Here is a 17004-nt window from a genome sequence, read left to right as displayed (position 1 = left end):
GATTTACAACCCAACCATGTAAAAAATTTTATAAATAAACTTCATTTAGTACTTCAAATTAGTAAGATTCCTTTTCACTTTAATGCGTTTACGGAATGGAAACTAAACAGACAAATAAGATGATGTAAGCGGGTACGACCGTACAAGATAGCCGCATCTGTATTAATGGTTTATATATATATTGTAAATAAACATTGTGAGAGAATATGATGCATCAAGTATTAATGGTTTATATATTATAAAAGCAATATGGAAGCGGCTTGTATGAGTTGCTACGTTACGAGAAGAGAGACGCTGAACTATAGCTTCTAAGATTTATTGTTCCGCTAGTTTGTCAGCCACTCTCGGGCCGAATCAGCACCGACCACCAGCCAATCAGCATACTTTTCTCTCATAACAAATTAGCACCAGCCACCAACTATAACTAATCGTGTTTAAGGATGAGGTGGTCGGTGAGCCATGCATTAATGATGTAACCTATACTCATATCTACCTATTATACCAGTGGGTTGTTATAAGCAATTCAAGTAGCACTACTGCCGGCTAAATTATTAGTCTTACTCCAAAGGTCTATTTGAATGGGCTAAAGTTGAGAGCTAAACTTATCTAATAGCAATCATACTTCTGCTAAAGTTTTAACCTTGGCTAAAGTTTAGCCCACCTTACTAGCACTCCTGTTTGGATAGGCTAGTGCTAAAATTTAGCACTTTTAGACTAAAATTTAACACATGTAATATCTTAGAAATCTACTCCATCCATCTTGGACGTAAGGCATTGGAGGGTTTAAAATTTGTACCAAATGTAATGCATCTTAGGTTTTTTGAAAAAAAAATCATGCTAATCTTTTTGGTTTTGGTGCTAGTTTTGTAAAGAAATCAATTGCGGTAGGCTGGAGGAGTAAAAAAGGCACGCTAATTTCTTTAGTTTTGGTGCGGGCAGGATAAAAAGGCATATTAATAAGGGGTATATATGTTTTTTTATACCTCTATAATTTGTCAAAAAAATTCAGGATGTCCTATATTTCAGAACGAAGGGAATACAGGGACCTATTATATAATGATTACGATATTACATAGTTGTTGATAATATATTAACAGTAAGTAGCCACCAGCTGGTTTAGAACAGGAATTAATGAATGCTCCGAGAGTGCGTGTGGAGTAGGACCGTGTCTCCCAAAGAATCTTTGCTGAATGCCTGCAAGACGCTGCAGATATGACGGAGCGCCGGAGACCAGTCCTTTGGTTTTAGTTGGTTTTATTGTTTATCTTTTACTTTTTCTCCATAGGAACGGTGACGGGCATGTAACAAAGGAAAAGTGGAGGAATCTTGAAGAATTTGGAGTGACGGCGGTGTGGCTGGAGGCGTGGCGGCGGAGGAGATCGACGGCGGCGCGGCTGCGGGCACAGCCTCCTAAGGCACGTGCGGGTGCGGAAAAGAAGACGAGCGTGGCGGGGGCGTGCGTGTGCATTCGGGCTGGGGGCTCGGAGAGAGCGTGCCCGAGTCCCGATCAAACTGGAGCTCGGGGATAACATGCGGATCCTAGTGCGCTGGATTCGGCCCAACAGAAAGAAAGAAAGGACGAGAGAAGAGAGGAGCCGGGGGGGAGAGGCAGGCGCGGTAGGAGTGGCCGACGGTCCGGGAAGAGAAAAAAAACTAAAAAAAAAGAAAAGGATTTTATTTTACTAAAAAGGAAAAAGTGTATAAAATAGAATTTAACATGGAGAAATTTGAAAAAAAATATGAAAACACTGTAGAGCTCAAACACAACCAAACAAAAAAAATGCATCGCCATGAATGCAACAAAACCAGTTTGAGCTTAAGGTATGTTTTAAATATCCTAAAATTATTTCTCTTGAAGCCTATGATAGAATAAAGCTAAGCACTCTAAAGGTGAATTTTAGGGTGTTACAATTTAAGGTCATTTGACTGTTCTAATAACTTATATCAAATATTTATGTCTATAAATAATTTTAAATAAAAAAATTGTCAACTATAAAATTTTAGATCTCGTCGAGTTTTATAATTTTGATATAAAAGTTTATCTTCGTTCACCTTCATATGAAGAAGTTTTAATCTTTTTTGTATGAATGAGTATCGTTTTCAATTTAGAAAGGGGCGAAAGTTTTATCACCACCGGTTCGTACGAACTAGCAGTGATGGTTGTTTGAAATTTTACCGCCAGTTCGTATCCCAAACCGGCGGCGATACAAACTTTCACCTTTGGTTCAACAGACCACTACGGCTACTTACTCACTAACCAGTGGTGAAAGTCTATCACCGCCAATTTGAGTTCAACCGGTGGTCATGGGGTGTTGGGGTCACCATATTTATGTTGTCGTACATCAACCCACATCGTCTAAAGAAAATGCCAGGGGTTAATGCATAGTTTTCCTATGTAGACAGAGAGCATAATTTGCATTCTCTATATCTAGGATAGGGCCAAAACAGAGTACCGTACGTCCAGAAATATGAGATTTCATAGATAGAATGCAGCTATTTGCTTCATTTTTCCAAGCTAGAACTGATGACTATGGCGTGCCAGAGCTATACCGCGTCTTGAACTAAAGAAGCTTTCAGCAGCACTAGCACAAAGGACAGACACGGGAAGGAAGCCAGGTGCCAAGATTAATTACTATGAAGAATGGAGACAGTGCACTTAGGTAATGTGTAGTGTACTAGTGTATACAGCACAAAAGTAAAGAAGGGGAGCAAATGCCGGTTATAAATGGAGCCGTAAGGGTACAGAACACAGAAGTAATTAGGTGGACTATCTCAGTCAATTTATTTTCTAGTGATGCTTGTTGTCCAGAAGGTATATATTTATAGCAAATCTTGCTCAACTGGTCAAGCAAGTTGTTGATCCATGTCAAATTTGGTTAAAGTTAATCAAAGGTGACTAGATTGATCATCAACGAAGCATTGCTGCAACGGATGCTCAAAATTGTATTTTTTTTCAAGAAGATCACGGTACATTACCATACAATAACCAGCTGTGTGACATACATCCCAACTGTTGCAAAGAAGCTACTCTTTTCCTCTAACGAGTTTTCCTAGAAGAGAATGCAAAAGTCTCAGTTGGGAAAATGTTGAAGCGAGTCCACAATACTCTTTACTCCAATCAATACACTACTACACCCACCCCATCACCACTGGGTCCAAACCCCACTTCACTGCCAGTTAGTTTGAGGTGGCGTTAGATTAGAGTCAGCGGTAATGGGGTTCGCTGTTCACAAACCGACGGAGAAACTCGGTCATCAGCACCACCGGTTTGAGCCACGAACCGGCGGTGATGACTAGATTTCACGGTCCGTTTGAGCCACGAGCTGGGGTTGATAAACTTTTTTAAAAACTTCATAAAAAATTATAATGATGGGGAAAAAATTATATCCAAGCAATCACCGCATAATCAATCATCTCAACATCCAACGTCCATAAATTTTACATATGATGTGTGAAATGTGCATCATCAGCACCGGTTCTCCAACTGATACATCTAAAAAAATTAATTGCAAGCTCATGTCGAAAATTCATAACCTTTGTTGCTAATTTTTTTTTCAAAAATTCTCACCCCCTCCCCTCACTAGGCTGTCATGGATAGTGCTGAGTTCATGGCAACTCGGGGAGGGGGTCTGGTATATATAGGCGGAAGCACTAGTATTGAAACATGGCGCAACTCGATACTAATAAGTCACTCATTAGTATGTGGAGTTATTAGCATGACCCGGTACTAATGGTGCGGGCATTAGTACCGGATCATGCCACGATTCGGTACTAATGGTGGGCATTGGTACTGGACCATGCCACGACTCGGTACTAAAAGTCCCCTCTAGCCACCTGACTGTTGTAGCTGGTGCTGATGCTCGTTGGTACTTTTGGCCTGGACCGATGGCCCGTTTAGTAGTGAGATCTTGTTAAATACTACAGCTTTGATGCTGATCCTTTTTTTTCATTTAAAGTCGTTTGATTGGTCTAATAATTTATAATTTATATTTGATATTTGTGTATATAAATTATTTTAAATAAAAGGTTTTCAACTACTCCTCGAGTTCTGTAATTTTTTATATAAAGTTTATCTTTATACAATTTTGTTTGAAAAAGTTATGATTCTTTTATGCGAACCGATAGATTTTCGGTTTGAAAATAGATGGGGGGTTTACTGTTCACTTATCACCGCCGGCGTTGATGGTAATTTGAACTTTCACCGCCGTTGGTATCTCAAAGCGGCGGTGATACCGCCGGTTCCAATGGCTACTAGCCTACTACAGCCACCTGCTCCCAAACCGGTGGTGATGCAGTGTTGATAAAATATAGTGCTGCGTGGCAGCTTTGATGAAATCTTATAATGGTCATGACGAGATTTCAGTGTTTGCTTCCTCTTCTTCTAAGCTTGAATCGATGATTATAACTGGATGTCTTGAGCCGAAGAAGCTTATAGTGCTGTTGGAACTTAGAAAAGAGTACTTAACAAAAGATGGGAGACACTTAAACATATCAGGTGCAAACCAATCTCTTCGTGCAAACCATACAAACATCAATCTGAGCCATTGGATCAACATCCAAAGGGAGGGGCGCAGGAGGGTGGGAGGGGAGATTTGCAAAAGTGTGATTACCCAATTCAAGGGTGGGCAGTTAATTGTAAAATTACCCAATCCCATATGCTCTTTGGATGTTGATCCGGTGACCCGGATTGAAGTTTGCACGATTTGCACGGAGAGGTTTTGCATCTGATATATTCCCCACCTAAAATAAAATAGTATCTAAAACGATAGTGGAACGACACAGCAGAGTACTGTTGAACTGTCGAGTACAATATGTTGTTCTGTAACGAAAGTATGGACAAAGGATGATTTTTCGGATAAGGAAATGTAACTAAATATTAAATAAATATGGTATTTAAATTTCTGGGCTCAAGTAAACAAATTAAATAAATATTGGTCTGGATACCTAAAAGATTAGTTTTCAGGTCAGGACCCATGTGATGTACAAATTAAATCTCAAGCAGAGAGAGAGAGATTCCTTCCACTCTTCAGAGACATCCCTGTCGAGTTCAATTCATGAGCCAGTTCACCTAAAATCTTGAGGCCATTACTCAGTATGGCACATAGTTAAACAAGCATAACTTTTTTGCGTAATCTAGAAAGCATCATCCATCTAGACCATTGCTTTGGCCTTGCTTAAAAAGTTGTTTTCTTAGACAACACTCTCTGTGAAGATAAAGATAAGGAGATGAGATGTCACATGATCTTTACAGGCAAGCCATCAGTGGTGGCTACTCCGATCCACTTCTCCACTAATAAAATGCGATGAGATTCTTCGCCTGCTACACTAATAAAGTGTGTGTGCAAGCACAAAAGGAACATATCAAATCTGTCACTGCCCTGTTTCTTTCGGTCCTCTTCTAGAGCCGGAAGGGAGAAGGTCATCTTCCAGCGTTGCATCAAAATTCAACAACGCCCACTCGCCCTACTGTCCCTATTGTCCATCAACCGACCGGGCATCAGAGTACAAGATGGGGGTTCATGCATACTGGAGCTCGTGAGATGAGGTCTCAGGACCCTCCTCATCTGGCTCGTCCCCTTTTCCAAGAACCCGAGGTATCCCTTTGCATCGCCTCTGTTTCCTGGTTCCATCCAATCCAAAGTTTTATTCTTTCTGTCTACATGTTTCTCATGGCCCTCGGAGATCTACTTTTAGTTTTGTTGATTTTAGTCTTGACTTGTAAAGATGTCCTAATTCTGTAAATATCTTAATGTGAAGTAGTTTCTTTTCCTTTTAGGTGAATGCAGACTTTCTTTTCCTTCAAATCGCAGTTTTTCATTTTGGTTACTCTTCAAATCGATTGATGTATGCATGTGCCCATCTCTTGATTTTCTCTTTATCCTACTTGGCATGTCTTCATAATCAACTCATTTCTCATTGACACAGGCTCTAAAGGAAACCTCAGTCTTTCAACTTCTGTCGAAGTGAACTTGTATATATCTGAGGGTTGAAACTTCTTAGTTTAGTTCTAAGTTATTATAAATTCCTTCGACTACTATGGGCGGGATCCAGCAGCTTTATGAGGTCTGTAAAGGATCATTATCTGAAAAGGGACCTATATCTTCTGAAGCCATCGATAAAGTCCGTGTTGTATTAGGTAAGAACTACTACCTACCTTCTGGTATTGACATAATCTTCAGAAAATCAAAGCTGGAGGACACAATATCAATTAGAACGAAGCAAACATCTATGGGGTGAGAGTATAATTTGCACAAAGCGTGTTTCTGTCACTGACATTATGTATTGGTTGTTAAATTGAAGTACTGTGAAAAGTTTAAAAGACACAAGCATGACTCATGAAAAAATTAACAGGTCTGTTCTTATTGTTCACAACTTCCTGGCAGACAAGATCACACCTTGTGATGTTGGACTAGAGTGTGAAGCTCAAGCTGCACGTGTTTGGCGGAGTCCACAAACCCGGAGTAGGAAAAGAGTTTTTCCTTCCAGCCCTGCGATCAGATACCGCCACATTTATGAGTGCAAAAGCTTCTCAGTAAGCCATTAACAACTTCATATGCCATATATCTTTTTTCTGCATTGCATCATTCAAGTTTTCAGCAGTCCACTTTCACCCTTTGCCTAAAGGTTGTTGTCGTTCATGTTGAATGTACAGATTGGGATATTCTGCATACCAGCATCGTCCATCATTCCACTCCACAACCATCCTGGAATGACTGTACTTAGCAAAGTTTTATATGGCACAGTGCATGTCAAAGCATATGACTGGATTGATAACGCTGAACCTCTTAGCTTATTAAAAGGTAAGGTTTCCTTAATCATAAGTACTTATGATGAACTTCACTAACGAATTAAAATTACCTTTTTAGGTTGTTCAAAAATGTATAAAAATCAAACTTTTGATATAATACCCCAAACTTTTTTGGATGTTAGACGTGCCAATGCCCTCTGATATAACAGTATTTGAATATAGTATTGCCAAGTTAATGCCTTCAAGTTCATGGCTCTGACTGTCCTGTGCTTTCCATCAATTTTGATTGCATACTTTCTTTTGTAAATTGAAGTGAAACCTGCGAAGGTTGTAAGAGATGGTGAAATGTCGGCGCCTTGTGCGGCCATGGTTCTTCATCCAGAAGAAGAGGGGAACATACATGCTTTCAAAGCCATCACACCATGTGCTATCCTAGACATTTTAACACCTCCTTACTCTTCAGAAGGTGGGAGGCACTGCTCCTACTTCCGGAGCTGCCCAAAGTCAGACCCATCGGGTTAGTGTAACAATCTTTATGCATGAACATATATGTACAACACTTGCTCTACTGATTGTGATTTGAATTCAGGTTCTTACTCACCTTTTGGATTGCTATTGTTTCTCCAGGCGTTTTATTGAACCGTACAAAGGGATCTGAATTTGTTTGGCTTGAAGAATACCAGCCCCGTGACAGCTTTGTCATTAGAAGGGACCTGTACACAGGACCTGCTTTAAAGTTATGAGAAGATCATGCGCAGCATAATAATTGCTTTCTTTAGTTTCTTAAGTTATAAAGAAGTACATAGCCATGCAAATCATTCCATTTCCCCATTTGCTTTGCACTTTTATTTAGAGGCACGTAATTATTCCATTCGATTCGATCAGATTTATGTATTTTAAGGTAATTTTATTGTACATTTAATGTGTAACTCGCTAACAAAATATTTATATAATTATATAAAAGTGAAGGTATTTTTGAGCCTTCCTTTGGATACAGGCCTCCCTCTTGGAACTTAAGTTTGATTTCTCATTGTATTTCTTATCGAATTATTATTATTAGTCTATGTCATTTCATATTTCAAATTTTATATAGAACTTAATTGGTGGAACCATGATGAAATGTAAAGTTAGAGACGACATGACAAAGGCACAAGTACTTAATATGTTGACAAATGATTTAAGCATTTTAGTGATTTTGAATGAAAAAACTAAAAACTACAAAGTTGTAGATCTTATTGAGAGCTACAATTTTTATATAAAATTCATCTTCATCCAAGTTTGTATGAAAAGATATAATTTACTAAGGTCAGATCTTGGCACGCCGGTGTGATGGCGTGACAATACTTTGCTGTCACGCTGATGGGAGTGGCGTGACAAACTCGACACGTAGAATATGCGCTGGCAGACCCCTCCCGTGTGCTCCAATGTGGTACACTTTGTGACGCCAATGCATGTGGCATGATACCCTGTTTTTGTCTCGCCACACCGACCAGCGTGACCAAAAGCGTTAGACTTCAAATATTTGTTTGGGTGGATTATTTTTAAAATAAAACTCTTAATGATGTGCGAAGAGATGAAACTTACTGATGTGCATAGAGATGAAAGGTTCAGAAAAGTAAAAATCCTTGCTGAGCAAATCTGTACAGTGGATATGTGAATTTTTTTTAAATAATATTATTTTAATAAATAATCGCAAAAATAAATGTTATATAAAAAGAATTGCAAAAATAGGTGCATGTCGGCTCTCCAACAACTGATAGGGCACCTATCAGCTTCTGAACGGTCGACAAGTACCTGTCGGCTTCTAAGAAGCCGACTAGTGGTGTCCACATCAACACCTCTCATGAACGTACGCCAGCGTGGCTTGTTGGCGAGATAGACCACTAGTCGGCCCCTTGATGGCCGACAGGCCTTCTCGGGACGATAAGGCCTCTTATCGGCTAGTCGCCGGCCGACAGGCCTCTCCATTGAAAGCATGGCTGCTGCTCCTCTTATCAGGGCGATACTATTAAAGTGCTCAATCATGCACAACACTCGGGCCCGGGCCGCCCACTGTTCGAAAGGGACCACTTCACTACTTCAGTTCATGCTGCTGATGAATTTTTGCAGACTAGAGTGGAGTAAACCATAAAAACATGGCATGAAGTATTAAATGAAGTCTATCTGAAAAAAAATTATAGATAGGTGCAACTTTGCGAGCCGAATCTAATGAGCCTAATTAATTCATGGCATTAGATAGGTGCAACTTTGCTACATACACAGTAACTAGCCATGTTTTAACGTTCTAGGAAAAAACACGACATGTTTTGATTCTTTTTTTTCCACATGTGGTTGCTGCAATGCATACAGATTCCCCTTCGAGAATGAGTAGCCAAAAAGAACAAATTGAAGCGCCAGACAACTGTTTGGCTCGAAGAATCACGCGGACAGGCACCTGTCGGCACTCCATGGGCCGACAGGCGCCGATTAGACTGTCGGCTGAAAAGATTCCTGTCGGCTATTACACAGCCGATAGCTTCTGTCGGCGCCGACTACCTCCCGATCGCGCGGTCAACTTGCCCCGAAGGATGCCACGCAGGCATCTACGTAGGATGTCGGCCGTCCAGAAGCCAATAGGTGCCCTGTCAGCTGTAGGAGAGCCTCACCTCGCCGGGAATCGCGAAACTGCGACCACCAAGCTCTGCCAGACCATCGCCCTCGACCTGCTTGATGAAATGCGTCGTCTCCTATTTCTACACCCAGCTGCAGAAGCCTTCATTCACTTAGCGCTCAGTGAGCTTCCACTTCCTTCCCAGAAGTTTTGGCCTTTGTTTTAGTGTCGCCGCACTCGCCTCTGCCATGGCCGCCGCAATGGGGAGCGCCGAGCTGCGCGAACCAGTGAGAACTGGGGAGCGTCTCAGTCACCTCTATCCTCTTACTGTAGATGTTTACGTGCATTGTTGTAGTTCAAATCATGCTGGGTCGCTGGATTTCGTGGCTGCCGGTGAGCTCCCGTTCGTGAGTATCCATCTATAAGCCATTGCTGAAGCAGCACTCTGCTTGTACGCTAAGGTGAAGAGAGAGAACAGTAGAAGCTAATAGTCTCTTTCTTGTTATGCATTGTTAGTACTTGTGTGTTTGGGATTTAGTGAATTTCAAAGTAAATTAATGGTAGCTCCAAAAATGATGAAACCAATTGTTTTAGCATTGTCTTATTATTTCCTGCATGCTGAAATTATGTTTTATGATGAAATGCTTGACCATTTTACTAGGATTAATTGTAGAGTATTAATTAATAACTTCATAGTTAACTTACTTTTGCTTGGAGTAGTGAACCCTGTTAGCCTCCTTAAAACCTGATCTATCTAGGACAATCATCTTTTGCCATGAAACAGTTGGTTAGCAGTGCAGTTTATCACTGGTTCATTTTGAGCTGCTGTAAAGTATAACATGTGCAGTAAATTCATATGCTTTCTCTGTAAGGCTGAAACCATTTGGCACGATAGGTTGCACACAGTTAAAAGTTGCTATGACTTATAGGATGGCTTTGAGCTGGTGGTGTTTACTGAATTATTTTGGAGCTTGAACCTCAGCAACCAGCGTGGCCAATACCGCCCAGGAAATCCACCTGGGGTTAAGTGCACGGGTTAGGATTGATCAGGGGGTGCAGCATCCGGTTTAGTTGGGGGGTGGGGGGGATTAAGTGTTCCGGACCTCATACTTCGTGGGGGTATGTATGTCATGTATACTAATCTCTGTGTATTGGGCTGTCTTCGTATTTGGGCCATGGGCTCGTGTGAGTTGTAATGGCCATGGGCCTGGGAGTGCGTGGGATGTTGCGGCTACGTCCGCTTATATGAACCCGTGTGACCAGCGTGTTTCGGCATGAATGAAAAGAATTAACTTCCTCGTATCTCTCTCTCTCTCTCTTCTTCCGTGTTCTGCTTCTCCTCCCAAAGTCCCCTCTCTTCTGCCTTGGATCTCTCTCTTGTATTGTGATCATCTCAATCTCGCGATTGGGATATCACAATTGGTATCAGATTCAGTCTATCCTTGGCGCGCCTCCGTCCAGTTTCGCCCTCGCCGCCTCATCCCCGGTCTGGTCAGCCTCCCCGGCGACTCGATCCGCTCCGCCGAGAATCCTTCCGATTCCGGCGGCCACGCAAATCGCCGGTTAGCCGCTCTGGCATCGTCGACCATCACGTTCCCTTGCGCCACTTAGGGTTTTAGTTTGGGGATTCACCTGTTCTTCGCGCGGCAGGGCGTAGGAGTTCACCACGGCTCCTAATCGACAAGCTGCGCACACCCGTCAAGTGTGTGAAGCCATGACGGAGATGGAAGATCGCCTCGCCAAGTTGTTCGACGAAAAGTTCAAGTCCCTCTTCGAGCAGCTTGAGGCGGTGGCCACCGTGAAGACACAGATCTCCGAGTTGGACGCCAAGCTCATCGATCAGGCCGGGTGCATCGAGCAAGTACAAGCCAAGGTCGACCTGACGATGACGTCGGTAGCGAACTTGCAGCAGGAGCAGCCGCAGGTCGCTCGTGCTCTGAAGACTACCGCGCCACCGAAGTTGCAAATCCCCGGGCGCGACGGCGCTGGGCTGATGGGAGCGCATCCCATGTACCCACCACCGCCGCCTCCACAGTACCTTCCTTCTCAGGTGGTGTTTCCCTCTTCTCCCGTTGCTACTGATCCACATGTCTCTAGTTCTGATCCAAGTGTTCTTCCAGGGGCAGGTTCTTTGGTTCCTTTGGGTACTCATCGTATTCATGATGTTGGGGTCGAGGATTCAGTGCCCAAACATGTTTGGCTTCATAAGATGGATTTTCCAGTATTTGAAGGGTCTGATGTCCGAATTTGGCTGGATAAGTGTAAAGCCTACTTTTCTCTGTTCCAAATCCCTGATGCATTTAGAATTATTGCTGCTACTATGAATTTGTCAGGCCGTGCATCTCACTGGTACCAGGCTCACAAGGATACTTATGAAGGTCAGTCATGGGAACAGTTTGAACAGTCTGTACTCTCTGAATTTGAGGTGAACACTCACAGGGATAAGATGATGGAATTGTTGACTCTGAAACAGGTCGGCTCTGTTGCTGATTATAAAAAGCAGTTTGAGCAGTTGGTGTATCACATAAAGCTGTTTCATAAAACCGTCAGTGAAACCCTTCTAGTGTCACAGTTTGTATTGGGACTTAAGGATGAATTGTGCCCTGCAGTGGAGATGCAGTTACCTAACACAATGACGAAGGCTGCTACTCTGGCTGCTGTCCAAGAATCTCTGTTGAGCAGGCATAAAAAGAGTTTCACTAAGTCTCCCTCCTCCAAGGCAGTTTTCCCTCCTGCAAAGCTTGATACAACCTCTCAGTTTTCTGCTGGTGAACTTTGGAAGGACAGAAAACTGAGGGAGTTCAGAAAACAAAATGGCTTGTGCTACAAATGTGGTGAAAAGTTTGTGTCAGGCCACAAATGGAAACAGCCAGCAAATCCAGAGTTAAATTTCATTGCTGTGGAAGATGGGGGTGATGGCGGTGTCATATTGCCTGATGACCTATTGGATGTGCTGGAGTCTCCGCAGAATATTTTTGCACCTGAGGATGTGTTGGTTTCTCTGAATGCCATAACAGGTGCTGAGAAGAGCAAACTGATCAAGTTCAGAGCCCTCGCTTCTAACCAGGTGGTGCTGCAGTTACTAGACACTGGTAGTTCTCACTCTTTTATTAGTGCTAGAATGCTTGTTAAAGTTCCTTGTACCCTGGTGGATATTCCTCCCATTGAGGTCAGAGTTGCGAATGGACAGACAATTCTCTGTTCTCAAGTGGTGCAGAACTTTAGCTGGTGGATTCAGGGCACTACTTTTACTACTGATGCTTTGGTACTTCCTCTTGGTGCTTACGATATGGTACTCGGTATGGACTGGTTGGAGAAATTAGGCCAATGACCTGCGACTGGCAGGAGAGATGGGTGCAGTTCCACTTCCAGGGCAAGCTGATTAAGTTGCAAGGTGTAGTGCCCCAGTCTGACCATACTATTTCAAGTATTTCTGTTGAGCAAGTGGTCAAAGCTGCCAAAGGCAATGACATATGGGCTATGGCGGTTGTGCAACCTGCCCTTGAGCAATCTTCTGACACTATACCCCCTATTCCTGCTGCCATTAAAATGCGATCAGCCAGTATGATGAGGTGTTCAAGGATTCTAAATCATTGCCTCCACAAAGAATGTATGACCATGCTATCTCACTACTTCCCAATGCTGCTCCAGTCAATTCCAAGCCATATAGATATTCACCACTGCAAAAGGATGAAATAGAGAGGCAGGTCAATGATATGTTGTCTGCTGGTTTAATCACACCAAGTATGAGTCCCTTTGCATCCTCGGTTCTCTTGGTTAAGAAGAAAGATGGTTCCTGGCGCTTTTGTGTAGACTACAGGAAGCTTAATGACATTACTGTCAAAAATAAATTTCCCATGCCTATCACTGATGATTTGTTAGATGAGTTGGCTGGTTCATGCTACTTTGCTAAGTTGGACATGAAGTTAGGATTCCATCAGATTAGAGTACTTGCTTCAGATGAGCACAAGACTGCTTTTAAAACACATCATGGCCACTTCCAGTTCAAAGTGATGCCATTTGGCCTCACCAATGCTCCAGCCACATTCCAATGTTTGATGAATGGTATTTTTGCTAAGTACTTGAGGAAGTTTGTGCTTATTTTCATGGATGACATCCTAGTCTATAGTCCCACTCTTGAGGCACACCTGGAACATCTGAAGCTCGTGTTTGAATTCCTCAAGGAACACAAGCTAGTGGCCAAGTTCAGCAAGTGCACTTTTGCCCAAACAAAGTTGGAATACTTGGGTCACATCATATCTGGTTAGGGAGTTTCTACAGATCCGGCCAAGACTCGAGCAATGGTGCAGTGGCCAGTTCCTTCTAATGTTACTGAACTAAGAGGCTTCTTGGGCCTCACAGGTTACTACAGAAAATTTGTGAAAATTTATGGGTTGATTGCCAAGCCGTTAACTCAGCTGTTGAAACTGAAATAGTTTGCCTGGTCTCCTAAGGCACAGCGATTCTTTGAACAGCTAAAGGAGGCTATGGTGTCTACGCCTGTGCTGGCACTTCCAAATTTTGCTGAGCCCTTTGAAATTGAAACAGATGCCTGTGACTCTGGTGTTGGTGCAGTTTTGTCTCAAAACGGTCATCCTGTGGCCTTTTACAGTAAAGCCTTGGGGGTCAACAACCAGAAGTTATCAATCTATGAGAAAGAGTTTACTGCTATTTTGATGGCTGTGGATAAGTGGAGATGTTATTTGCAGAGAGGTCAGTTTGTCATCAAAACTGATCACAAGAGCTCATGTCACTTACAGGACCAAACTCTGTCTACTGATTGGCAGAAGAAAGCAATGACAAAGCTAGCTGGCCTACAGTTCAAACTTCAGTACAAGAAAGGCTCTGAGAACAAGGTAGCTGATGCACTTTCCAGAGTCAGACATGCTATGGAGTGTTCTGCAATTTCCGGTGCTACTCCGATCTCGCTGCAGGAGGTGCTTAACTCCTATACTAATGATGTGACTGCCCAGCAACTACTTACTGAATTGGCTGTGGTTAGTCCAAATGCTGAACACTGAAGCATGGTCTTATCTATAAAGGCACTACGTTGTGGGTGGGCAACAACACTGCCTTGAGAACTAAAATTATAGCTGCATTTCACTCTACAGTTGTGGGGGGTCACTTTGGTGTTCAGGCATCATATCACCGAGTGAAGAAGCTGTTCTTTTGGCCTGGACTGAAACAAGAGGTTGATTCATTTGTCAAGCAGTGCTCTGCATGCCATTAAGCCAAGCATGAACATTGCAAATACCCAGGGCTATTGCAACCACTTCCAATTCCTAAAAATTCTTGGCAAGATTTGTCAATGGATTTTGTGGAGGGTCTTCCCAAGTCAGACTCTTTCTCTGTGATCATGGTTATTGTGGACAGATTTACTAAGTTTGCTCATTTCTACCCCCTTAAACACCCATCCACTGCAAAGATAGTGGCTCAGGTGTTCTTTGACAATGTTGTGAAACTACATGGGGTACCCAAAACTATTGTGTCCGACAGAGACAAAGTATTCACTGCAACATTCTGGAAGAGTTATTTGCCTTGCTGGGAACCAAGCTGCAGATGAGTTCTGCATATCACCCTCAGACTGATGGCCAGACTGAAAGGGTTAATCAGTGTCTCGAGATGTTTTTGAGGTGTACTGTTCATGACTCTCCTAAGCAGTGGCACAAATGGCTTGCTTCAGCTGAACTGTGGTACAATACTAAGCTCTGAAATGCACCCCCTTCAAGGCACTTTATGGTGTTGAGGCCAACCATGGAGCTGTTCCGGTCCTCAATGCAGATGGTTCTTCTGAGGCCACAGACTTTCTGCAAGACCGCCTACTCATCTTGGCTACTCTGAAACAAAATCTCCATAACGCCCAGAACAAGATGAAGTCATATGCTGATAAGAACAGGACTCACCGGCAGTATCAGGTTGGGGACATGGTATATCTCAAGATGCAACCTTATGCCCAGACTTCTATCACCAATAGACCTTTTCCCAAGCTGGCATTCAAATTTTTTGGCCCATACAAGATACTGGAGCGCATAGGAAGCGCGGCTTACAAGTTGGAACTGCCTGACACTGCTCTGATCCACCCTGTCTTCCACATTTCACAGCTAAAGTCGTTTGTTCCTGATTTCACTCATGTGTTCTCTGATATATCAGCCTTGCCTCGGTTAGATACAGTGGAAGTGGTTCCCGAAGCTATTATTGATCGTCGCCTAGTGAAGAAAGGGGACTTGGCTGTTACTCAAGTTCTGATCAAGTGGTGTGGACTTCCTTCAAACATGGCTACCTAGGAGGATTATTATGTGTTGAAGGCTCGCTTTCCTGCTGCACCAGTCTGGGGACCGACTGGTTCTTTTTTTTTTGAGAAAACCGGGTTATATTTCATTGATATAGAAGATTACAGTCATTGCTCACAAGAACACCCCACATAAAATAGAAATTACATCCAGATCCTTGTAGCACAAACCCGGCCACCTTGACACCTTCACTGCTGGTGGCTGGAGCCGCCGCCCAACGCCGCATCCCTAGAAGGAACCGCCGTTGAACTTGCGCCCTGAAGCCAAGCTCCAGCTCGATGAAGGCACTTCCGAAGAAGTCACAAAGCTTTTCAAGAAACCAACCTTGGCAACAAATGGTACACCGAAAGCATCGATGCACACTATAATCGCTGAAAGCCCAAACAAGCATTCTCTCGCCGAGAGAACGGAGATCTGGCGCCTCAAGGATTGCAGGCAACCCAGAAGCAGCCAGCAGTGAAGAACTCCAACCCGATCCGTGGTAGGAGTAAACTAACCTCACAAAGCAGACTTTAATGCCCACGCCGATAGCAACGCCAACATCCAAGCCGCTCTGGAGGGACAAAAACACCAGCTTCCTCCTCCCAGGACCGCCGCCGCACATGACGCCGGAATCGAAGACGAGAAACTAGTAGAAGACGTACCCCATCTTGACTGCAGGCTGCAGATCCTCGTCGGAGGTCACCATCGCCGGAGACCAAACTGAAGCCGACACCGCCGCCGCAGAAGAGAGGTACGGACATGAACTCCGAACCCGCGACCCCGATTCGGAGGAACCAAACTCTAGCTCATAGAAACCTAGTCTAATAGAGGTGTGTATGTACACTGGCCATCGATTCCACCGCTCCCCTCCACCTCCAGCGCCGGAGCAGCCGCCGGAGGCGAGGGGGAGCCAGCGGAATCGACGTCGGGACGCGAATCGCCCTTCAGTCGCCCTTCTCAACTGTACCAAGGGGAAGAAGAGACGAGAGACAGAGAAGAACTCAAGATGTCATGTATACTGATCTCTATGTATTGGGCTGTCTTCGTATTTGGGCCATGGGCTCGTGTGAGTTGTAATGGCCATGGGCCTGGGAGTGCGTGGGATGTTGCGGCTGCGTCCGCTTATATGAACCCGTGTGACTGGCGTGTTTCGGCATGAATGAAATGAATTAACTTCCTCGTATCTCTCTCTCTCTCTCTTCTTCCGTGTTCTGCTTCTCCTCCCAAATTCCCCTCTCTTCTGCCTTGGATCTCTCTCTTGTATCGTGATCATCTCGATCTCGCGATTGGGATATTACAATGTAGACTTCTCCGCCACCAGTTAATGCAATCGACAGACAACTTTTTCAGGCTAGCACAATGGTAACACTAGGAAATGGTGCTAAGGCAAGTTT

The 17004-nt window shown here is 43.5% G+C and overlaps 1 protein-coding gene and 1 long non-coding RNA gene across 2 annotated transcripts; both read left to right on the top strand.

The window, feature by feature from the left end:
* The first annotated feature begins 5316 nt into the window (after positions 1-5316).
* On the top strand, positions 5317-7742 carry LOC120675744 (plant cysteine oxidase 5-like). The gene is made up of 6 exons (XM_039956955.1): positions 5317-5594; positions 5926-6136; positions 6384-6532; positions 6653-6800; positions 7062-7265; positions 7376-7742. The coding sequence occupies exons 2-6, from the start codon at positions 6037-6039 to the stop codon at positions 7489-7491; spliced, it is 717 nt and encodes a 238-aa protein (XP_039812889.1). The 5' UTR covers positions 5317-5594; positions 5926-6036; the 3' UTR covers positions 7492-7742.
* A 1463-nt stretch (positions 7743-9205) lies between these two features.
* LOC120696022 lies at positions 9206-10637 on the top strand. Its single transcript, XR_005683991.1, has 2 exons — positions 9206-9520; positions 9694-10637. It is a non-coding gene; the product is annotated as an uncharacterized LOC120696022 (long non-coding RNA).
* The last annotated feature ends 6367 nt before the right edge of the window (positions 10638-17004 follow it).

Source organism: Panicum virgatum, chromosome 2K (genome assembly GCF_016808335.1).
Source record: "Panicum virgatum strain AP13 chromosome 2K, P.virgatum_v5, whole genome shotgun sequence".
Classification (NCBI taxonomy): domain Eukaryota; kingdom Viridiplantae; phylum Streptophyta; class Magnoliopsida; order Poales; family Poaceae; genus Panicum; species Panicum virgatum.
The sequence above is the reverse complement of the archived record's forward strand: the minus strand, read 5'-3'. Positions and strand labels throughout refer to the sequence as shown.

Excerpts from the sequence above, each read along its gene's own strand:
- LOC120675744 (XM_039956955.1), top strand. The coding sequence starts at position 6,037 with ATGGGCGGGATCCAGCAGCTTTATGAGGTCTGTAAAGGATCATTATCT. Across the intron at positions 6,137-6,383 it reads TAAAGTCCGTGTTGTATTAG|ACAAGATCACACCTTGTGAT; the intron begins GTAAGAACTACT and ends ACTTCCTGGCAG. Across the intron at positions 7,266-7,375 it reads CCCAAAGTCAGACCCATCGG|GCGTTTTATTGAACCGTACA; the intron begins GTTAGTGTAACA and ends TTGTTTCTCCAG.